The sequence below is a fragment of the Protopterus annectens genome, chromosome 1.part1, assembly GCF_019279795.1.
Source record: "Protopterus annectens isolate FY-2018-M chromosome 1.part1, PAN1.0, whole genome shotgun sequence".
Classification (NCBI taxonomy): Eukaryota; Metazoa; Chordata; order Ceratodontiformes; family Protopteridae; genus Protopterus; species Protopterus annectens.
Genome location: NC_056726.1, coordinates 25182558 through 25207889, shown reverse-complemented (window position 1 = coordinate 25207889; position 25332 = coordinate 25182558). Strand labels below are relative to the sequence as shown.

Below are 25332 nucleotides of genomic sequence, written 5' to 3'. Positions count from 1 at the left end.
CCCTGGTAACTATCATATTGACAACACACCCCCTAGAGCTGACCCAGTAGTCAGAGACGTAGGGACACACATGGATAGTAATCTAGCCTTTGATCATCATGTCTAACAGTGGTGAGGAAATCATTCTATGTTGCGTAACATATAAACAAAGGTATGGCATCTAATCCAAGAAAGTCATTGTTTCACTGTATTCAGGATTCATCAGACCTATCACTGAGTACAGTGCCTCTTTACTAACCTAACCAGGCATATCCTACAATTGGAACGTCCACAGAAGTTCCTCACTAAAAGAGTACAGGGTGTAAGTAATATGTCCTATGCAGATCGCCTCAAGGCCCTATCCCTGTATTCTGTCTTCTACAGGCTTTTGAGGGGAGATTTATGCCTGGTATACAGGGCATTGTCAGACCCCACTCTGATGGACCTCTTGCATATCTACAAAACAAACAGCTTGAGAATTACCCATTCTAAAGACTTAAACCTTGCCTCTGATATTAATAGGACCTGCTGGAGAGATAGGTGTGTATCCCGGAGACTACTCCATCTGTGGAACAGGCTCCCCATCCATGTGAAGCAGAGTTCCTCCCTTACACAATTCAAGTGCAACTTGGACAATTGGATGGGAAACCCGAAATTCATCCCTGGTTTGGCACTTATCTCTCGAATGGACACAGGTAACCAATAAATGGTTCATCTTCCAGGCCCATGGTTACACTTATCAAGGGTAGCAGAACTTGTCAGAGATTTGGGATGCATGGCTAGGCTTAAAAAGGCCCTTGTGATTGTTAACCTAGTAAACACCTATGAACCTGTAAGCTATGTATCTGCTCTGATCAAGCTTGCCTTATTCAGTATGCAGAAGACTCAGCTCTCACCTGCTCATCTGACAGCCCACTACAACTACAATCCATGACACAAAATGCCTTCAATTCAGTCAAACTGTGACTAAAGCAAAACCAACTTTTACTTATCTTCATTAAGACTAAACTATTACTGTTTTTTTAAAAGTTCCATGACAGTGCTAAAAGTAATTTCCATATTACTTCTTTAAACAATACAGTTATTGAAGTAGTAACCCATACCAAATTGCTTGTAGTCACCATAGATGACAACTTAAAGTTTGATCTTCCCATACAAAACTTTTTAAAAACAACTCATCAAAAGCTATGTCTTCTACTTTCTTGGGTGGTGTAAGGTATGGAATCTTGCTGGCTAGACTTATGTAGGCCCTTGGGCTGATAGCCTAGTAACTACCTATGAACCTATGAACCTATATAAAGAAAATAAAAATTCTTACTCCTAGGAGAATCACCCTAACACTTATCTTTTACCTTGTCTTCTCTATAGCTTACCTATTTAACTAACATCCAGCTATCTTTTAAATTACAACTGGAAAAATGTTAAGACAGTTAAATATGCAGCTAATCTGCCATATAAAGCTCATAATTGCTCTGCATTACATGTACTCAACTAGTTAGAACTCCCACATCAAGTAGCCCAGACGCAACTTCTTCTTACTCAAGAAATAGTATATAACCCCTCTACCTGCCCTTCTGTCTCCTCAGTATTTCATCACTATCTCCCAAGTCATTCTCTACACTCCCAAGACAAAAACCTGCTTGAAATCTTAAAAAAAAAACTGGGGCAAAGTTTATATTCACACTGCACATCCATACTGTGGAGCTCTATCCCAGATTCAGTCAGAACTATATTTAGTCTCCATGCCCAAGTTCTCTCTAGAAGAATTTCTCATTAGCTCATGGATATGCCCATGCCTCTTTGCTGTATGATATATACTAAAAAATACTTTACAGTCTTACTAACCTGACCTCTCATCATAATGTCTATCTATACCTTTCAATACCTGCTCTCTCCCCACCCTTTGGGTGGACTTGCAGATTTATTTTTATTTCCTAGCATAGTAGACTATACTTCTAATACTTTTGAATAGATTGATTGTCATATTTGTCACTTTTTATTTATTTTTATATTACTGGTATCTCCTCATGCTTTATTGTATCCTATGTATTCCACTACCAAACTGTACACACACACACACACACATATATATATATATATATATATATATATATATATATATATATATATATATATATATACCCTTTCTAATTACATTTGTAGTACTGTTTTATTTGATATTATTTAACTCTCTGGAGCTTTTCTCTACGGTCAGACTTTCCTGGTAAATAAATGTCAATAAATAAATAGATAAGGGCAATATTTAAAATTTGTCCCTGATTTTGAGCCTTTGTCCCCCTACTATATTTGGCCTTGACCAGATTTCTTGCTCTTAGATGTTAAGAGAAATGTTAATGACCCTCTTTAAAACAGGCACATGCGTACTCTTGAGATATGTATCCCTTCAAGTTTTTCTTAAAATGTGTGGAATTGTGGTGACAATGTCAAGCTTGTTACCTTGCATTGTGTTGCAAAGACTTATTTCTGAGGCTCATTTCTAAGCCATGGAACTGTTTGTCTTTGAGGCTGTGGGCACATTTACAGGCTTTTGTTGACATGTACATACATCTGGAAATGTAGTTTTACATTGGTGTCTGTGTATAACCGACATGTATGTGTGACTCTGGGTGAAACACCATTATAGCTCTCACAAGGGCTACATGCTGCCATATCAAACATTGTGTAGATAGCAATTGTCACCATCAGTGCCCAGCCCAGCAGTGTTGCCTGTGATCAAGGACACGTATGTATATTGGGTGGTTGTAATAGAAGGCCATCACAGTCTGTTACTGCAGCTCTTAGAATATCTTACCACACCACCACATGTCATGGGTGCAGTTGGTTGTTAGCCTCCATGGACAAAACACCTAAACAGTGGACTCTGTATAATTGCAGTAGTACAATGTTTCTATCATTGGGAGTATTTATTCCTGTTATATCAAGCCAGTACAGTGGCTTCTAATCACAGTCATGTATTTGCACTCCTCCCAGTCATGGTCCCATAGTGACATCCTTTCCTTTACACTGGAAGGTATTGCATAACATACAGTGTACTTCTTGTCACAAGACCCTCATCTCAACCTTTGGTCCTGTGCAGCAATCTTCACCTTTTCACCAGAGGTCAATGTGTATGACACAGTGTACCTATTGCCACAAGACCAATATCTCTTTCTTCTGTGACATGGCCTTCCACCCAGGTTGTGATGGCAGTCTTGTGTCATTCCTGATGTTAATCTGAGGCCCCATCTGCCTGAGTTGGTGGTAGCTCAGCTGGATGTAAAGGATCATTGTATGTAAGTATACGCAAATCTGTTTACACATGCATACCAAATTTTCATCCTTGTTAGATCCCTACTCCTTTTTCCATAACCATCATCTGATTTTACTTAATATTGTTGCTAAACCCCGTTTACCATTAAACATAATTTAATTTAATCTTTTATTCTGTATAACCCATACAACATAAAATAACTTTTTTGCTTATTCTTTTAACATACTCTTTACTTCTATTCTTATAATATCCATATTTAATCATATCCATGTTTATTTTATCCACTTATTTTATATCTTCAAAAAGTCTTCTTTACATAGTTTGTCCCATAGTTTTTTTTTAATCTTTTATATTTCAAAAACACATTACATGGTTTCTTCTTTATAATTTAAACATAATCTATCCCTTTTCTTCTTATATAGCATATTTCCTTTTATCGGTAATTTATCTATTACCTCTCAACAGAAAATCTTGACATTCTTTCTGATTACACATTTGCATCTTATTTTTATAGCTTTAATTTTTTTATCTGTTAGATTTCCCCATGATTTTACATAGTAATGTTTTATTATTCCATTCTTATACCATACTTTTCTCTTTTTCTTTCTCATCATTTTTTATTTTCCACAAAATATTCTTTCCTGATATTTTAATTTTTCATTTATACAATCTTTTTCACTTTTACTCTTATTTACCATACCTCCAAATTTATCATACTTATATTGGTACAATTTTATTACTAATCTCTCATCTTTTTCATTTATCCACAGTAACACTTTGTATACATTTAATGAAGCAGCATATACCACTGGTTTAATTAACCCAAAACCTCCTTCTTCTTTATTTACATACACAACTCCTTTTTTTACTGGGTTAAGTCTAGATCCCTATGTAAATGAAAAAATAGTTGCAAGAACAATTCCTTTTCAAATACTGTTGGCAGCATGAATATACTTGCCAAGTGTGCTATTTCTTCTTAAGTATTGAATTTATCAAATACACCATTTTTCCTGAATAATAATTTATCCATTCAACAGAAAAGACACGTTAGCTTTATTTCTTCTGTTTTCTTTTTTTTTTTTTAATAAATTCTACTTACATCTTTATTACCCAATTTCATACCTAACAAAGAAATTTCATTCATTGTAAAATATATACCACCAATCTTTACTACATCACCTAAACCATTACTTTTTTCTTTATTTATAGCCATCCCTATCATTTCTAGACACTGATTTGTGCAAATTATTACTTTTATCCAAATTTTGTTTTTTGCAATTATTATAATGTCATCTGCATATGTTAACAGAATTGGAATTCTTAACCCTTCAGGTGTTATATACCATGCCACCTTCATTTTGTAATTTATTTCACATACTATCACATTCATAGCTAATACAAAATTTCTACAACTCATTGAACATTCCTGTATTACATCACTCTTTATATGTACCTCTTGGCTTATCCAGCAATTTACAAGCAGTTTTATTTTATTATTACTACACGCTGACATACATAATTTTCTAACTTTCTCACTTATATTCTTTCATTGTAACCAATAAGATTTCATGTCTAGTTGTGTCAAATTCCTTATTAAGATGTCTTACCATGATTTTCTCTTCTTTTTTGGTCATAATGTCATCCACAATTTCTGTATCATTATTAATTCTTCCCATCCTTTTCCCTTTATACTACATATATATATATATATATCTAAGAAATGAACTTCGTGACAATAACAGCATTCAAAAAATAGTAGTAAATCACACCAACAACTCTTGTAGTACTTTAGCGCTTTCGTCTTATTTATTATCAAGACTTCTTCAGAAAGACATGTTTCATTAGTCTTGATAATAAGTAAGACAAAAGCTCTAAAGTACTACAAGAGTTGGTGTGATTTACTACTATTTTTTGAATGCTGTTTTTGTCACAAAGTTCATTTTTTTTGAGTGTGGTTAATTATATATATATATATATATATATATATATATATATATATATATATATGTGTGTGTGTGTGTGTGTGTGTGTGTGTGTGTGTGTGTGTGGGTGTATATATAAATATCATCCAGCATTCAGACCAAGTTTTACAAAATGTTCTCAGAGTAATGTGATCTTTCAATAACTGTATTACTAATGTCTTTCATTTTATTCATTGCTTTCTCATTTATCCTTTTTATTCCTTTGCCTATTTTTATTCATTCCTTGTTTTTCTTTATCTCTAGCCATATGGCAAGATGATCAGAAAATTCTGTTTCAATTATCTCTCCTTCTTCTATAACTAAACCTGATAGTAAAAAAAGAATCTATTTCAATTCAATTTTTGTAATTCCATGATTTTTGTCCCAAAGTTTTAACTTACCACATCTTATTCTTATATATTTTCATTTATTTTACTCTTGCCTCTTAAAACACAGTTAAAGCCTCCTGTCATTATAATATTCATATTTATCACTACATGGTTTAACATCTGATGAAATAATCTTTCCTTTATTTACAATTAGTATAAGCATTCATGCAGTGTTATAATTCCATTTACTCGTTCATTCCATTTTAAATCTACAACAGCTAATCTTCTCAGCTTTTACTAAAGTGACATCTATTTACTATATTTCTACATAATACAGCTATTCCAGGACATCTGTCATTTCCCAAATCCAGAATATCTTTCTTCCCCATAGTTTCTCTGTAATCTTTTTTCATTTGTTAAAAATATTATATCACATTATTACATCACTCCAGAGTTCCTATTCTTCTTCTTATATTTTTAATACTATTTAAATTTGCAAAAAGCGCTTTAAAGTAACATTTTAATTTTCCCTTTGATTCATAGCTAATTACTAGGCTAGCTTTCTTAATAGGCCATTCTAAGCTTAACCACTTTCCTTCCCAACAGAGAGAATCAAACACTGTACCTTGTTCTTGTAAGTCAGGCATTGTACAGTTATGCCAAGCCCCACTCTTTAATTGTATATATTTTTATATCAATTTCAATTACTTTTTTATGTTGTACTTATCCTTTCAATTTTTCTTTTTTTGTCTTTTACCCTTTTGCCAACAGCATTCTTTTTTCCCTTTTATTACCTCCCAATTTATGTTTTCTTCATCACTTATTTCGGAACCGTCTTCTATGTTCTCTTTATTATTTTTTTCTCATCTAATTTTGCTCCTATTTCTATTACTTGTAAAATTTCTTGTGTTTGTTTATTTTCTTCTCTTTCTTTTTCTTTTTCCTTACTTTTATTTTCATTTTTGCAATCCATCCATAAATATCCAATTTTGTTACATTTCTAACATCTTTTTGCATCATTTCTCATTTCCCCACAAATGTAATTTTTTTGTCACAGTTACTTATGAAATGTCCTTCTTTTCCACAAAAAATCATGTTTTTGGGTTGTCCCAGTATTTTACAACACCCCCATTCTTGTCCACATTTTTTCATGCTTGGTATGTGTATAATTTTTCTCTTTCTGTTTTAACATGATATTATAATCCCACCCAGAAAACCATAAATGTTAACAATGTCTAGTACTTCTTTGCATAGAGTTTTCAAATGTACTTTCAAAGTCTTTCTTTTTGCTTGCTTTTGAATTTGTATTTGAAACTTCTTTTTTCCCCTGTTAAATGCTTTTATCACATAAAGATTCCATGGGTTGTACAATCTTTCTTTTTTCATTTTCTTCAAGAAAATTTTCTATTGAAAAAACATACTCAAATATAATGTCAAAAAATTCTCTTTGTTACTAAAAATAATGCTCTTAACTCATGTGCTTTTACACCCAATGAGCTATTAAATTGTCCCACACTTCATACCTGTCCATTTCTTTGTCTTCTTTACTTTGAATCCTTACCATGTACTTCCATTTTCCATTTTCTTCTGCCTTTTTTTTCGCTGCTGCACTTTTTCCTTCTTTTACTTTCTCTGCATATGTTTTCTTTTCCATCTCATCAGTGTTGTTTGTTATTGTTTCTGCATCCTGCTTTGATATTTTCTCCATAATGTCTGCCCAGGAAACATCTCTTTCATTTTGTGGCTCACTCTACACCATTTCTTTAAGTAAATCATCCTTCAGCTCTCCTGATTAAAGGGTTGTAGTTATACATCCATCATTTGCTGACTCATCTTCATCAAATAGGTTTCTTTGAAGCATTTTCTCCAAATCCTGCACACAATATTTTGGTAATGATATTTGCTTTCTCCTTCATTGCTTCCACCACTTCATCATCTCCTTCTGTCTTCATCTGCCTCCCTATTTCTGCAGGTTGTTTCTGCACCTGGAATGGAAACAGGAAGTGCTCCTGCACAATGGGTCCCACTCACAACAATGAAAAGTAGGGAAGTTCCTCAGTGCCCTGGCCAAATTTCTCCTAGTAGTAGAAACAGCATTTCAGATCTCCACTGAAAAGAGGCTACTAACCTAGTAGGACCACCTAGTCAAAAAGGATTAATAGATTGACATATATCTAGCTAGCTAGCTAGATAGCTGGATAAATAAGATATATAAAGAAAAAAAAAATGACCGTAACCCACTACCCCCTCTCTCCTGTCTAGTGCATGTGGAGAAGTCTGATACACAGTGTGACTCGACCATGTACTGCTCAACAGAGCCTTTATCTGCATACATCATGTTTCTTCTGTGCCGCTTGGTACAGTTGATGTATGCTCATCATGGACCCTTAAGGCTGGATTAGATGCCACTGCTTCATCTGCAGCATTGTGCTTGTCACTGTTTGGATGCCTGTAATGTGACTGTTGCTTGCTGTCTGTCAGTCTCACTGTTGTAACTGTCTGAGGTTGGTGTGTTGAGTGTGACAGTAGCTGCTGTCTCAAGGTTCCCATGACAGATGGCTTATTTAAAGGCTTCCTATTAATCATAGTGTACAGTATGTTGCGTGTGCAAGCACCTTGCAGGCTGTGTCAGATGTGTACTACAGTGCCTCCTAAGCATGTAGGCAGCAGAATGTTCTGTAGGTCAGCCATATCATGTGGATTCTGTAAGGGCATCATCAACCAGGACCCTAGTGTGTATCCAGTATCACCTGAAACACAATGTAAGCATACAGGTATGATGAGGCATTTGTACACACTGCATTTGGTTGTATATACATGATTAACACACTGGTTACACTTGCCAACAAGGTGGCCCTGTGGAATCTCATGACACTGGAAGTGGCCCTATAGAAGACTAGTATGCCAGTTGTGTGAATCACTGGCACCTTCAGTGTGCTGGGTAGACACATTGGTTGTCAACCCCTGAGTGTTTGACAGTACCTAGTAATTGATTCAGTGTACGGAACGAGGTGGGGTCTTTATTGTCACATTTGTGCAATTTATAGAACCCTACATTTTGGGGAGGTGGACAATATTATAAAAGCCATGCATGGTCATGGCTCTTTCCCTTTTTATCTTGAGGAAACAGATATTCTCATCCACATGCTAAGGTTGTGTATCAAGAACTATAATGAGTACTTTTCAGGCTGTTACTTGTGGTTATGCCCAGCATCTCCTCTGTTTCTGGAAGGTCCCCATAGTTAGCCTAGAAGGTGCTACATATTTATAGCCTAGGTATTCTCTGCATTTGTCCCAGCCCTGTTAATGGGAAGTACATGTCAACCAATGCCCATATAATGCTTCTGGTTAGTCAAAAACCATCTGCTAGCCGGTGGTAGATGATAATGTGCTGCTACCATTTTTGTTCATGCCACCTGCCATCACATCACACTGCTGGATGAGAATTAGCAATGCTTATAGACAACTCCAAATTCCTGTGTGACTTTTACTGTCATAGTGTTGAGCAACTTGCAGCGCACTTATTCCTCCTCACATCGGTGAGTCAGTACCCGGTTTCAGGGACACTAATTTGGATCTCACCATTCTCTCATTAGACTGCGTGTCTTCATTTGTATATCATTATATAGTCATTAACGTGCACCAGTTCTGGTGCTGGTTTCTTCTTTTCTCAGCAGTGCTGTTAGTAGTATGAATCTCAACATACCTTCCTACGGCCACTTCACATACAGCACCATGCTTCGGACTACACAAGTTGTATATAAATACCAACTAATATTAAGTGCTTCAGTAATAATATAGTTAAATGAACAAAATGGCAGAATATTAAATTAGTATTTCTATCTCTCAGAACCATGGCCTTGGCTTTGGTCCTAATTTCTGGTCTGTGTATGTGTAGAATTTGCATAATTTCTCTATGTTTGTATGGTTTTCTCCAGGCAGTCTGGGCTCCTTCCACTTCCTAAAACATGCTGGTTGAGTGACTACTCTTAAAGTTGTCTATGTATATATATTTTGCATATTACATTAATCGCTGTTCTTGTGGTCTTGGTTGAGGCTGAAATAGATAACAAATGACTAAATTAAAATTAGTCAGTATACCCAAGACCACACTTGATGTACTGCTTTTGAGATGCTCCCTTGCAGGAGCAAAGTTTTGAATGAAATATCAAAAATCTGCGCTCTCACTACACGTAAAGTAAGAACATGCTCGGTCCTGAAATGCAAGGCTTGAAAAAGATATTCTTTTAAGGTGCAGTACCTGTTTGGGGAGACTTTATAGCTTCCTTGTAAACACAGTTGAAGTATAGTTACTGTTAGCTGTTTTGCCCACTACCTTACACAACCTGCAAAAGTTCTTCACATTCCTGATAAGCTTTCTGCTCATGTTAGTTTACTAACATTTGTCTGAAAAATGGGTTGCTTTTTTCACATTCCAAGCCATTCCATAGGTTGTTTTCTCCAAGTGTCCTTAATTTTTTCCCCACATCCAATTATAGGAGACCTGATATTATTTATTTATTTAATGCATTTATGTATTTGATCTTTGTTTACCGGGAAAGTCTGACTGGGCCAGAAAGTGCCCATTTTCAGCATTGGCCTGGGGAGAAAAACTCCACAGTCACAATATTTCACAAATCATGTACAACTATTTTAAACCACAAAGTATCATGTTACACTACAGAACATAAGAATGAAAAAATGTTGTAATGAGAAAAACATAGAACATATGTTTCATATTAGAGTGCAGTGAAAAACAGTAATATGAGTTGGAGAAAATATGTGAGGGAAAACTCAATAGTCATATTATTTGTTTCATAGATTAGTATGTGATGAGACCTGAGACTATTCTAAAAAGATATTTAAAGAGATATTACAGATTACATGAGTAGAGACAGTGAGGTTAAATTGAGTGATGTCTTAGTATGAGAGAGGTGTTCATATTATGGTTATAGAAGGAAGAAGGATGGAGAGAAAAGAAGATTATAAAAAGAGTGCAAGATAGGGTGTCTTCAGGTAGCTTAGGTGAGTAGAGAGGAAAGACAAAGAAGTGGAGGAAAGTTCTACAGAGATAAAGTGAATAAGATAAGGCAGTGGTAAAACAGAAAAGAGTGGAGTATGAGGCTAGAGAAGGTTGTGAAGTGTGAGCTAGGTTTAAGGGGGTCAGTGAAGTCTAGTGAGTAAGGTCAGCCAGGACCTCATTGTAGACCCTTGGGAGGATGAGCTAATGATGGCTACAAACTCTCTTATTAACCTCTCTGGCTCCTCAGCATCCAAGACACTAATCAGACTTAGTTCATCCGGGTCATATTCAGGGCTTTATCCCTAAACACCATTCAGCCATGCCTGCACATCAGTGTGATTGAGTCATATGCTGAAGAATACTACCCTCTATCATACTAGATATTGTTTTACACTGGATCTGCTGTCAGATAAGGTATGGATCATCCTTTTTTTAATATTTTGGAGAACCACCTGGTGTGACCTAGAAGAGGTCATCTTATGAGCTGGCCATTATCTCAGGAGCCTGGAGTGACAGACCTGAGAAAATGTATTCCTCTATATATAAAGTATAAAGAAAGAGAAAAGTATTAAGCACTACACTTAAATGTCAGTCTGTTTACAGTGGAATATGTCTGGATATGTGGATATGTGGAATGGAAAATAGCCAGTGAGTCTTGATTCACTGGACTGAAAATCCAGGAATTAAATGAATACCTACCAATATAGAATGTAAGGGTAAAGGATTTAAACTAAAAAAAAAAAAAAAAAACCTGGGCGGTGAGTGAACATAAATCACTGTAGTGTACAAGAGTACAGAAGGTTTAAAAAAATAATTATTGAATTAATATAAAGAGCTATCAAATACAAGTGTTATGGTTTTAAAATGATCCTTGATTGCCAAAGACTTGAATACTATACTTAAATCCCAGTTTGTAATGTAAATATATATTTTTTTTCAGGAAAAGATACAGAATAACAATTGAAAGAAGAATCCGTCATGATGAGTACGACATTGGAAAACACAGACAATTAAGAGAAGACTCCATTAGATCAAATTTTTCTGCTGCATAATGGAAATTAATGGTAGTGTTCCAGATGTATTTAAAAGATGTCTGACCAAAGGAATCCATGAATAGCAGAAGACGCTGGAGAACTCATTTGAGCAGAAGAGTCCTTTCTGTCTTCATTTCCTTCAAGCTCAGGAATTATTTACCAGTCAGATTTGCCAAATGGCCTTTTACATGTTGAAAAACAAGGATGCTGTTTCATGCAAATGAGTAAACTTCAAGAATGTTGTTAACTACTGACACATTTGGCCTTGAGCTTAAGAATCATCTCCCAGAATTCTGCATTTTATTTTGTTTGTGTTTTGTCTGTGTGCATATGTTTATGTATGTGGATTCTTAACTGAAAGTACAAGACCCATAATTACATGTCCCTCAACTACAAAAAATAAAATGTGAATAACATATGTCATATAAACATTTTAAAGGGGACATTGTCTCCTGCACCATCACATATCTATGTACAAACTCAGTTTCTATAGCTGAGACAATGAGAATACCTGAGGTGCTACCAGCCCTGTACTTGGTGCATATTCTCCTCGCACAATTTTAGTCTCATAGTTCCAAGGATCGCAGATGATGTGATATTTGTAGTTTCAACAGGAACCTATATATATGCATGTACTAATATACAGACACACTTGTGTGCAAACAAACAGGCACTCCTCTGCACATGCACATGCACACACACACACACACACACACACACACACACACACACACACACACACACACGCACACACACACACACACACACACACACACACACACACACACGTGTGTCAGAACTGGATTTCTTTAAGCTTTCCAAAGCAAAAGCTGTGTCTTTAGGAACAGCACAAGAGAGCATCTCCAACTACTACATGTGTCACTGTGTTGCTTCTTCCAGCACATCGTCTTACATCACACTATATGACATAAATAGTAAGCAGTAGATTTATAAATGGACTGTGGGTTTTAAGGTATCCTTTTATAACTAAGGTTGTCACAAGCATCTATACATGTCTGCATTAATTCCTCAGACATACACTATTCTAAATTTAGAGACTTCTATAAACAAGCAAATAATTGGCACTAAAGAACCATTGTGTAATCTAAGGATTTCTTCGGTATTTATTTTTTGTATGATGTGCTTATCTGTTGGTGACCAAAGCCATATGAGTTTTGCTAACCAAATCATTTGATGGATGTGACTTGTGACTAATGTACAGAAAATTATCATCTGAAGTTTAACTTCTTTGCTGGACATTTGTCACCCTATTTGTATAGTCAAAATTCTAATGTCATCTCCATATTATTTTGTTACTTTACAGTCATTTGATTGTTTTTTAGCTTATTCACTTAAGTTCATCCTATGACTCATATCTGGAGAATCCACATTAAACGTATTTGTCAAGCCATCGTTAAGGGCGATAAAACAGAATGGCACTAAACACTTGGTTAATGATAAACATTTAATATTCAGAGTAGCAAGATGTGGCTGAAAATGATCTACAGAATTTTACATTTAATATTTTTAAAGCTGAAAATTTAATGCAGTTTTTTTCCAGTGCAGGACCAAGAAAATGAAGATTCCAGGTTATTAGCTGCTGTAAGCAACATTATTCTGCAAGTCTGATATTTCAGTGCAGGCAGCTGGCCGTAGTGATAGTGAGCTGTTTATTCATCTCACATTTGTACAAGGAAAAGCATGAGTTTGCTTTCTCTGGCTTGTGTTTCATATTCACTAAGGTATTTTGGAAGTGGCCCAAAACTGACATATTTGACATTCCAAAGTATTCCCAATGTCCACTGCCTTCACCTTTGGGATGGGGGTCAAAGCTCAGAAGTGTTTTTTTTTTTTTTTTTTTAACGTCTGCATTTTAATGTGAGTGCAAATAACTTGCAACATGTACAGATAACCTTGGCCCTGTTGTAATAAACTGAGTATGCTAGAATAAAGTTTCTTCAGAATAAAAGAAAGAAACCAGTTTTATAAATGCGGACCATTTTTATCCTAGTTTGCTCTAAATAGTGTAGATTTTCCAAAACAGATTTTCTCATGACTGGACAGATATGTTGCCTGATGATAAGAATAGTGTCGCTGTAAGTAAATTACAGCTCCAAGTCCCTCAGACTGACAGACAGTCTACATGATACTTGCATATTTTCTTTGCTTTTTTATACTTTAGATTGTTCTGCTGATTTTCATTTGGAAATGAAGGGATGAAGCAGGACAAAAATAACTGTGGAATTAAGTAACATGAATGGCAGTACCAGACATTATCTGTATAAAAAAAATGTTACATATTATCTGTACAAGTAATGGATTAATACAAAAAAGGCAAAATTGCTGTACCCTCAAAATAAATTCATCACATAGTTACCTTTCGTGGAATGCCATTGTATTTTTCTGTACAGCGATTCATCACTCTGATGAATTTTTATGTAAATTGCACCATATTTAATATTATTTTGTTTATAAATAAGTTTGCTTAAGTTTAAATAAATGTTATGTCTTTCAGACAATGCATGATTTTGTAAGTGACAAAGCTCTGTTCCCTATTAATGACATCCCCTACATATAGCTTCTGATTCTGTTTCTCTGCCAGTAAAGTTTCCAGGATTTTTTTAAAATATATAATTTGATTTGCATTATATGAATGGATGAATCACAAAGTACTTATTTGTGAAGCTGAAGAATGTAAAGTGGGGGAGGGCAGGGATATTCAGTTGTAGAGAATGGACATGTACATTGGCACCCTGAATGGAGAATGAGCATTCTCCAGCAGGGTGTTAATCTACAGGTAATGCCTGCTGAAAAATGAGTCTGCCACTTCATGACAGTATATTAAGCTGCAGTGGAGCTCAGACTGAAAGAAAGCTAATGGCTGATGTTATTTTATGCTTGCTAAGCAGCATTTTTTGCTGTTTATTGAGTATAAAATTAAAAGAAACAAAAAAGAAAGAATGTGTGTGAGTGCATGTGTGCATGGAAGTGTGTGTGTGTGTGTGTGTGTGTGTGTGTGTGTGTGTGTGTGTGCGTGAGAGAGCATGAAGAGTAAGAGCGATTGAGCACTGGCAGCAGCAGCGGTTAAGAGGTTTACATACCGCTCGACTTCTTAGCTCAAGATATCTGGATTAAACCTAAAATAAAGGGAGAGCAAAGGCTCAAAATAGGAACATATTTTAATCTTACTCTTAAAAAAAAAATCGCAAAGTTGCTTAAATAAGAGGATTTGTGTTAGCATGCATTTTCTGAAGCACAAGTGTGTTTCTGTGTGAGTGAGAGACTGAGATTGATAGACCACTTGCCGCAGCAGTTAAGAGGCATGCATACCTCTTCACCACTTAGCTCAAGAAGTCTGAATAAAGCCTAAAATAAAAGTGGAACAAAGGCTCAAAAATAGGAACAGATTTTAAATAATGCCCTTATAAAATTATAAAGTTGCTTGCTTAAGAGGATTTGTGTTAGCATGCATTTTCTCAGGGAAATAAATTCTGAAACTCAAATGTATGTCATTACTTAGTGACTTCAGTCCCCAGTGATTGCCAACCAACCATACATTTTAGGACATAAGGGACCGATAAATGAAAAAAAAAACTCTGGATATTTTTGGAAAATGTTATATTTGCATGTAGAATATTTCCTCCAACACCATTTAGATACAGTGCAGCAAGTTTGAAACATTAGGGGAAGGAACTATTTTGCATAAAAAATATATAAAAAAATAATATAATAATTAAAAAAAAAAATAAATAAATAAAACACAAAAAATTTACAGACAGCCCATTCTCTAAGTGTGATAATTCCTTCCATGGTGTGCATTACTGTGTAAATAACACCTTTCTGGGGATGTAGAGGCCCTCTGCCTGTAGTATCGGGGATTATAACACCCATGGGCAGACATTATTTATGCAGGAACACACACCCTACTCCACATTATTGCTTGCTGACAACACCACAGGAGGTAATGAACAGTCTAAATGACATTTTTGCATTGGTACAGTGAAACATAACACTGGAGTAAGTAGCACCCTGAATGCTACTCCTTTTATTCATCTACTTATCAGTTTACTAGAGGATAAAATACAATTTACATTGTGTAATGTGTTTGAACTCTATCAGCCTTAAAACATAGCTTCTTCATAAACATATATTTTCTTATCATTTGCTCACCAACAGCTGATGGTACACAGTTGTTAGCTCAAGAAGATGTGAAACGGTCTGTTAAGAGGTTTTATCACAATTTCCTTATTTAGTTCAGAAAATCCCTAACTTTGTTGCATCAGAATTTGGTGTACTCTTTCTGAACTGTTAATTAAAAATAATGTATGCATTCCGGAAATAAGGAAGCCTCTGTTATTAGATTGCCTTTGAAATTTACAGCAAATTTGATAACAGTACAAAATGTTGGTATGCATAATAACACAGTGCAGGCAGTGATTAAGTCCTGCATCTTTAACTATACACTATCTGAAAAAGGCCAAGTTTTCTGTAAACAGTTTGGTTGTTTACAGTAACTTGATAGTTATGCAGTGTCAACATCTAATTTACCTAACGCTAGAATGTAAACTATGTAAATATTTACAGTTATTAAACTGACTCTGAATCTATAGCAAATGAAAATATAAGAAAAGAAGCATTTGTATAATATGTGGATATAAACAGTCCTAACATATTATTTATTTTTCTATAGCTTGTATTTTACTTTTAACGAAACAATCTCTTTTTGGGTTTAGTCTGGTTTAATGTGAACTTTGTTATAGCTGTCTACGTCTTAATGTGTTTTCCATAGCTAGTTCCTGTTCTATCTGTAGGCAGCATCTGGGAAAGGTGAAAACATCTGACTTTTATGATGTAATAGTCTTTGCAAAACTGTCTGCCAGAATCATACTTCAATATTTAAGGAGATTACATTTGAAGCTGATTATGCTAGCTTGTCAAAAAATAAATTTAGATCTAAAGCCAAAACTTCAGTTTCTGATGCATAATTTTACTTCCATTTAAAAAAAAATAACATAGTGAGCTCTGAAAAACCTGTTGATAGATAGAGAAGGTAGTGAGAGGTGTTTCAGAAATGTAGAGAAATCCAGGTTTAAAACTGCAATTTAATGGTTCTGATTGAACTTGTGCACTTGACTGTTATACACCACATTTGCATAGTATTATGTTTCATTGCCTGCTTGGTCTAGAATGGCCAAGAGCTCTAATGTACCTTTCACCAGGATGTCCAGTTTTCTGACCTGTTTGGAAACGAAGTAAGAAATTATCTACCTTAGTTGAAACAAATGAAATAATGATCATCCAGTTGCAGCATTTTCCTAGCTGCCCCCCACACACACGTGCATGCACACATACACACACACACACACACACACACACACACACACACACACACACACACACAGACACACACACGTATGCACACACACACACAGTAGTTAATGACTATAATAAAGTGAGACTTTCAGTGTCCTGAACCTTAGTAAGTAATGGCTGCATTGTAAGGCAAAACTGCAAGTGCATTAACCATTTTTATATTCAGTGCACATCCTCTAGCTGTAGTAGTGAGAATTGTTACTTCTGGAGACTGGCAATAGTCTGGTTTCCTTCCTTTCTTTTCATACACTTATGCTTAACCATTGATTGGGATCGCACAGTGCCAGTAAATCTTCTGAGGCCATGAAATCAACAATATGTTTCTTAAATTTCTCCGTTTTCCATTCTTTTCTTTGGGTTTACAGAAGATTGTTTCAACACAGGTCTACAGTGTTAGGGAATGAGCCATCACATCATTTTAGTTGTTTTCACGTAGTCCCTTCTCAGTCTAATTATTACACCCCTCAAGTTATGGTCTTTTTTTACCCTACACAGTAAACTGGGCGATCATCTTGAAATACCTTAGAGACTAAAGTAATTTTCCTCTTAACATCATATGTCAGCCATAATAAGACTTATTACTTTCATTTTCACAGTGTGGATGTTGCAGACCAACAGTTTGCATTTTGTCTTACTTAAATGCCATGTATTCCAGTTTTGGCCTAGTCATTGTGGCAATATGATAGAAACTGGCTTACTTGAGTCAGATCACAATAAATACTCCAGTAATTTATTACAGTTGACACATGTTATCTGTATTGTCAGTGTGAGTATTTAGAGTCAGGTTTGGAACCACTAACACTGCCTATAGCTTTTTGTATGTTAACATTTTACAGTGTTTTTTTTTTCTTCAAGTTGTAGTAATTTGTAATCTTTTTGTGGTCCAGTTTTCAATGTGGCCACTTTAGATATATGCTTACCTTTATGCTGTTCACCTTGGTCCAGTAAGTGGAATATCACTTGACTTCTGCAAGAGGTGTAGCAAGCTATTCTGGTGCCCTGTAATCTTCCGGCTTAAAGACCAAATTAAATAAATAAATATATAAATAAGTTAGCAAGTGAATAAATAAATGAAAGCTGTTTTTGCATTATACCACACACAAAACACTTTAACATTTTAGTCTTGACAGCAAAAGTAGTATTAGTATTCATTTCTAAATGCTGGTACTTTCTGACAAACAACTGATTGACATTTGTTGATCATGCCCTCTAATGCATTGCCCTTGACTTGGGGTGGCTGCCTCCCATCACCCCACCTTATGCATGCCTCTGATTTCTCTAATGCATTGCCCTTGACATGGGGTGGCTGCCTCCCATCACCCCACCTTATACATGCCTCTGATTTCTGGTTTAAACATATTGCTTGTCAATATGCTCAAAAGGCGTGGTTTGATTTTACTCTTCAACCACTGTCACACAACACACCTTTATCCATTTTTATTAACTCCCATCTTTTTAAATTTTACCAGTAAAAGGTTCTGGTGAGCATCAATCAAAGGTTTTATAAAACAAAAAATCTAAAAAACTTAACTTGGATTTTTTATCAACTGTCTTAATGATGTTTTGCACTCAAAATTGTAAACAAATTAAAAAAAAAATTAACAGGACACGGTAGTAATAAATGTACTAGACTTATAGCCATATTGATGTATAGACCCATCATTTTTATTTATCAAACCATTTTATATCAGGGATTAGCCATTCAGGATTTTGGATAAGCAGTATAATAAACTGATAGGTCTATAACAAACCATATCCTGTCTTGTTTTAGACCTTTACTTTTGTAACAGGCCACAGGGATGCCCTTTATGCAGTCTGATTTAAAATTACTTCTTATAAACTTCTGTTGAAGAGATGTTTTAAAGTTGTTGCTAATTCACTGTGTAAGATATTTAACTGGGGATTCAATATTCTGCATAGGACAATGACCTGTTTATATTCATGCCCCCTATTGTTAATAGTGCCATCAGTAATGATTATGAGCCTTTGCTTATATGGTTATCCTAAATAACACAGTGTATTGCAAGTTAGACCCATCACCCCCTGAACGAAAACATTTCACTGAATGTCTGAACAGACCAATCAGCACCCTTAAGTAACATTTTTAAAACGTTATCCCTTTACAGTTATGTGATGTAACACTTTTTGATGAGTTTGGTGAACTCTTTTTGTTTTCCTCACATCTATTGTCATTTGAGTTTCTCTGTTCATTATTTATGCTTGCTGATAATGCAAGCACAGCCCTGTTTGTAATTTGTCATGCCGTCTTATTATTCATACAAAATCATTTCATTAAGTCCAGACTAATGCAAGTTTTACTCTACTTGTTTTCATTGCCTTACATATTTTAGGTGGAACCTACATAGTTCTTGATGTGTTTAAAACATCTATATGTAATTTAGTTTAGGTGCAATCATTTTGCTAGTATGATAGAAGCTGGCCGTTTGAGTCAAATCATAGTAAACATACTAGTATTGTATTATAGTTGATACTTATACTGTGTGTTTAGAGTCTGATCTGGAACGTCGCACAATGCCCAAACCTTTTTTCCAAAAGTAAATTAGAAAGTTATCAGTGAAGTAAGTGCCCCACTTAAGTCTCAAAACAATACAAATAGCATAAGAAATGGTATATCTAGATACCACTGAAATAATTTCAAACTTCAGTATTTCCAGTGGTAATAAAGCCATGCCAGAGATGAACATTTTTTAAGTAAAACATGATACTACTTCTGTTAATAGTTGTTCATGTCATGGTTGGTAATTTTAGAATCATGATGTAAACTTTGCCTTTTGAAATTAAATTATGTACACATTTTTCATTGTTTAAAATCACATAATTCTTCTTCATTTTACCATTTTTGATGTCAGTCCTAATGTCAAATACAGAAAAGAATATGTTTGGTGGAGAAGGGTGAAAAATCCTCCCTTTACCCAAGTATAACAGTGAGTTCAAAACAGTTAGGAGAAGTGACCATTTCAAACTTAGTGTGCATGCAGACACAATGACTTGGAATCCTGGCAAAGTACATTCACTGAACTATATGCCTTTTCACCATATTATTTCCCATGATATAGACTGCTCATTGTAGTCTGCATACACAATCTGCTATTAAAGCATTTTTAAATAGCTGCAGTTGTTCAGCATAAATCAAGGTAGTAGCCTTGAAAAAAAGATTATTGATTTTTTACTCAGTGCTATTAATTTGTGTAATATAAACTGCTACTTATTTGGTGGCTTTGTTCTTTTGTTTGCAGAATGTAAACTATGGGGTATGGTTTTTAACAACATTAATAAGCTGATTCTGAAAACTGTTCTGGGGGAGAAGTTATACAATTGCCTTTCCTATTTCATCAAACTTAGAATTACTGGCCCTCAATTCTTTTCCCAAGTATTTGCTTATTCCAATTACTATGAACCCTGGATGAGCACAGCTGTCATTTGATGCCTGTGACCCACAGACATCTGCTCAGGGATACAGATGTCACTGCACTATTTTGCTCCATTGCCTATAGCATTTTATTTTTCATAATCATGCATATTCCAACAAAGACAACATATTAAAGGCAAAGATTCACTTCCCTAAACAGTGACAGATGCATACAAGGGTACACACACTTGTGTGTATGCAGACACACACACACACACACACACACACACACACACACACACACACACACACACACACACACACACACACACACACACACACACACACACACACACACACACACACACACACACACACACACACACACACACACACACACACACACACACACACACACACTTCCAGTTATACTCCAAAAATACATAGGTCTATATCACATTATCGAAATTCCAAAATGTCGAACACCACAAGCTTGACCTTGGAATCTCAAAATGTGATATACTCGAATGCTCAGAACAGCAAATTTTTTCCAAGGGAAAAAATTTGCTGTTCTGAGAATACACACAAACAGCACAAGCACACCAAAATGCATAATCCACACATACACACTTCACAAAACCCTACACTAAACCATACATACACTACTAGCTATCCACTTACCTTAACCCAACCCTAACCCTAAGGTCCCTAACTAATGCACATTCACCTTACCCGCTCCCTAACCCTAAGGTCCCAAACTATCGCACACTCACCTTATCTGCTCCCTATCCCTAAGGTCCCTAACTATCACACACTCACCTTACCTCGGTCTGTTCGCACACTTACCTTAACCCGGTCTGTCACCTTTGCACCACAGTCGAGGAAATAGTGAAGCCACAAAAATGGCCCACTGAATACTTTCCTAGGAAAATATTCGGTGTTCTGCAGCTTCGCTATTTCAAGCCTTCGATGAATTGGAGTCGATATTATAACACTCTAAGTTTTAAGACTTTGATGTTATAATATAGACCCAAAATGCATGCCCAGATAGTGCTATAAGCAAATAACTCACACTTCTACACAACCAAATCACCACTGGATACCTACTTGCAGTTTCACAGCTAAATAGCAGCTATAATTGTAACTATTTGTAACTCATTGTATTGTTTTATATATATATATATATATATATATATATATATATATATATATATATATAAATAACTCTTCATGCTTTTCTCTTTGCTACCTGTCAAACTAGTTATCAAACTTGGAGGTTGTGCATGTCCAGAACTGTAGCTATGACCATCAGGGCACAGGATAACATTATATACACCAACACAGAGATACAGATACATAGATATACACGGACATACACACTTAAAGTGCATGCACACTCTGTATCCATTATCTCCATGTTTGTACCAGCTATAGGTCACATGAAGCAGTAGCCCCCCCCCCCCCCACACACACACACACTCACGCAAGCACTCACAATAAGCATTCATGCACACATTCAGTACTACGTACCTGGATCATTTATCTTTGCAGGATAAAGCTGCCCTATTTCCTGAAAAGCTTTCCTCCATTAACATGCACATTTGCATGCCACTGTGTAGTATTTTCTACCTTCTGAGTAACTTGTGTCGTATGGTATTTAGGACCGTCATACTGTGTATCGTAAGTGTGCAGTACTCCAGGCTTCTAGTGGGCCAGATTAGCATATGTTCTGTCCCTCACTAATGTATTTACATGTGGCACTGTGACACCCACTGTCTAGAAGTGCTGGGTTGCTGTTCTGAGCAATGTTCGGCTTATGAATTGGGACAGATTTGCCTATTATGCAAGGCTTTTTTCATATTACCCTGAAATTGTGAATCTCGGCTTGTGTTATGTTCTTCTGTCATATATGCTCCTTTGTCTGTATCTGTTATATCATCAATTTCATATCACCTGTCACTAATTTTTCCCTGTCTTTCCCAACTTTTTACTTATACGTTTTGTTAACTGGCTTGATACCCATTTTTGGTGGTGGACCAGGAGCACAGGACCATTGTGTGCTATACTGATTTCCACAGTCACACACAAGGCAAACGGAGAATGTATGACTCAATCCAGGACTGAAAAACGAAGCTTGTACAGACTTCAGTGCCACAGTCCTGTGGGCTAAACATTAAAAAACAGCAGCAAAGAGAAATCCAGCATATCGAAAAAGAGACAAAACCTTGCAGCAGATTGCTGTTCTTTCCATATATTCCAGGAGCCAACAGAGTAAACTGGTTTCTATACTACAATTCCCTGAAATGTTTTAGCATTCATTGTCATTAGGCTGACTGTAGCTTGAAGACATTAGTATTAGACATAGTTCAGAAAAAATAGCTCCAGCAAATCACTGAAAAAATGCCTGGCCTGACAGAGGAATACCCACAAAAGGCAGCTGTACAAGCTGCTGTGTTGTTTTGCTAAAGGTTAGTTTTACTCACCTTATGGATTTTTTGCTTTTCTTTTTTAAATTTTTTTAGACTGCATGACAAGTTCATCACCCTATGGGAAGGGTAACATTTTATGATATATCCGTTTTCTTTTAGCAAGTAAAAATAGTTGTCTGCATTTTTTTTCATATGATACAGTGTGGTAAGCAACAGATGTTATTTGCAAGGCAGTCGGTTCCCTTTTAGAATTCATTACTACATTCTGGGCCATTGATTATTTGTAGCCCATCACCTGAGATTTATTTGCTAGCATTTTATTAAAGACTTTCAGTGACTGTTTATTATCTGTAATGCAGCGTACAAACTAAGTATACAAAATATATATAGTTATTCAGTGCTGTGGGCCCATTTAGCCATTTAGTAAGGCTTCTGTGTTGCCAATCATTATCTAGCAGGCTTTATTATCTAGTAACTGCAGATCCTTACTGATTTCTTTCAGTTGTAGATTAAGTTCATTATGAAAACCAGCTTATACTTAACCTGAAAAAAAACAACTTTACTTCTATTGCTACTTCTACTTCTATTCCTCCCAAAGTCTTACATCTCTTGAGAACACCCTAACAGAAGTAACTACACACACTAAACTCCTGGGTCCCATCATTGGTGATTAACTAAAATTTGACCTACATGTCCAAAACTGTATAAAAAAACTCAGCAAAAATGGGGAATGTGCTACAGAAAAGAAAAAAAAATCAACAGTGACACTAGACTCAACCTTGCTAATGCATATCTCCCCCCCACTGTAATATATACCTCTCCCATTCTAACCAACCTACAATCCACCCTTCAAACAAAGCTTGAGCTCTGCTACAATAAAATTGCTAAATTTGCTGCTACCCAAACCTATACCTCATACCACTGTATATCTCTAAAAATTCTCAACTGGCTTGAGCTGCTTCACCAGCTCCTCCTCTCACAATTTCTCCTCACTCACTTCATAATAAACAAACTCACTTCCTGTCCTGCCATTGCTCCATTCCTCACTTTCTATGCAACCAGTTGCTCACTCCATAGCTCTGATCAACTGTTAGAAATCTATGAGCCTAAAAAATCCCTAGGCCATTCCTTGTATAGCTATCCTGTGGCTCTGTCCTGCTACAAAATACCTCTAATCATCAGATCCATCGCAAACAGTCTTAGCTTTAAGAAAGCCTTAACTCCTGGCTCTGTTTCTGTCTTAGTATTACCTAACCTCCCATCCAGCTACCTCACTCCTCTACGTCTTCCTTTGACTTCTCCTCCCTAACCTCCCATCTACCCCACTTTTTACCCACTTTCACATTTTCTTCTGTGCTGTGCATTTCCCCGTAGTCACTCCTTATTTGCCATCATCTCCCCTCCCAGCCCAGCCAGTCACCCTTTTATCACAATGCACTTTTACTGCCATTATTTTCCTTTTTCTCCTTTCCTTAATTATAACCTACATCCTTTTCATTCTCCCAACACCCCTTATCTACTTGTACAACTGTAGATAGTTCTGCTCTCTCTTGAAACCTTTTCTGTTGCAGTTTTTTACAAGTAAACCTCACAATTATCCTTGAAAACTTTCTCTGTCACTCTATTTCACTACTAAATCTTACATTCTTATTCAGACCATGTTTTTAATTTTGCTATGTATAATCTTTCTGTGCTTGCTAACTATGTAATTATATAAACATTATTGTCATTCTTTTGATTGTTCTTGTTTTGTCTGGAGCTTTTCTCCCTGGGCCTCCACTGAAAAAGGGTTCATGCTCAGTTGGACTTATCCTGGTTCCAAATGTGAAGTACTTTAGAATACCTTGGAGTAAATGTACCTCACTTTTACTTGCCTTCACTGTTATCAGTACTGCTAAAAAAGAACATCTCCCTTTAATTTTATCCATTCGTTTTTATTTTTTAGGACCAGTAACAATGTTTAACTTCTTGCTTCTAATCTCCTTCACTCGATCACTTATGGGTGTATATTAAAGTGAAGGCATCCATCTTGACAATGTCACTACTTCAAAGTGGACTTTATCTCACTCTGAATACACTATAGTCCACTCGTACCTGTTGCAGCTAGTGCAAATCTAGATTCCAGAATCTTCCTTTGTATGTGCAGAAAGGAAAAAAAAATGTAAGATAACAGAAGGAGGTTCCAGTAGCACAGCTTTGAATATGCAGGTTATAGTCTGAACTGTCAGATCAGGAGAAAAACTCAGAAATGACAGAGCAAAGAATCATTTATAATATCCTTGTCTCATATGCCCCAAGAATGAAGAAACTCTGTGCCTAATGTAAGCAGCAACTGTTTGCTACATGGACCTTATAATCTGATCTTTGAGTTTAGGATTTCACAGCTTTCATTTTATTTTACCTACTTCCATCAGCACCTTGACTAATACTTTGATATGATGAGACAAGTAACACTTAAACTGTAATTTGTTCCAAGTCTCGTCGTAAAGTAGTTGCTCTTCTCTACATAATTGTTCTGTTTGATAACCAATGCTTGACTTTGCAGTACATGCTGATTTCTTAC

At 35.8% G+C, this 25332-nt stretch overlaps 1 protein-coding gene across 2 annotated transcripts in view; it reads left to right on the top strand.

Moving 5' to 3' along the window:
- Window positions 1–13973, top strand: part of NPR3 (natriuretic peptide receptor 3) — a 574731-nt gene extending 560758 nt beyond the window's left edge. For both annotated transcript variants that reach the window (XM_044073444.1, XM_044073443.1), the window contains exon 8: window positions 11504–13973. In XM_044073444.1, coding sequence (XP_043929379.1) covers window positions 11504–11615 — 112 coding nt within the window. In that variant the 3' untranslated portion in view covers window positions 11616–13973. The remainder of the gene's footprint in view (window positions 1–11503) is intronic.
- The last annotated feature ends 11359 nt before the right edge of the window (window positions 13974–25332 follow it).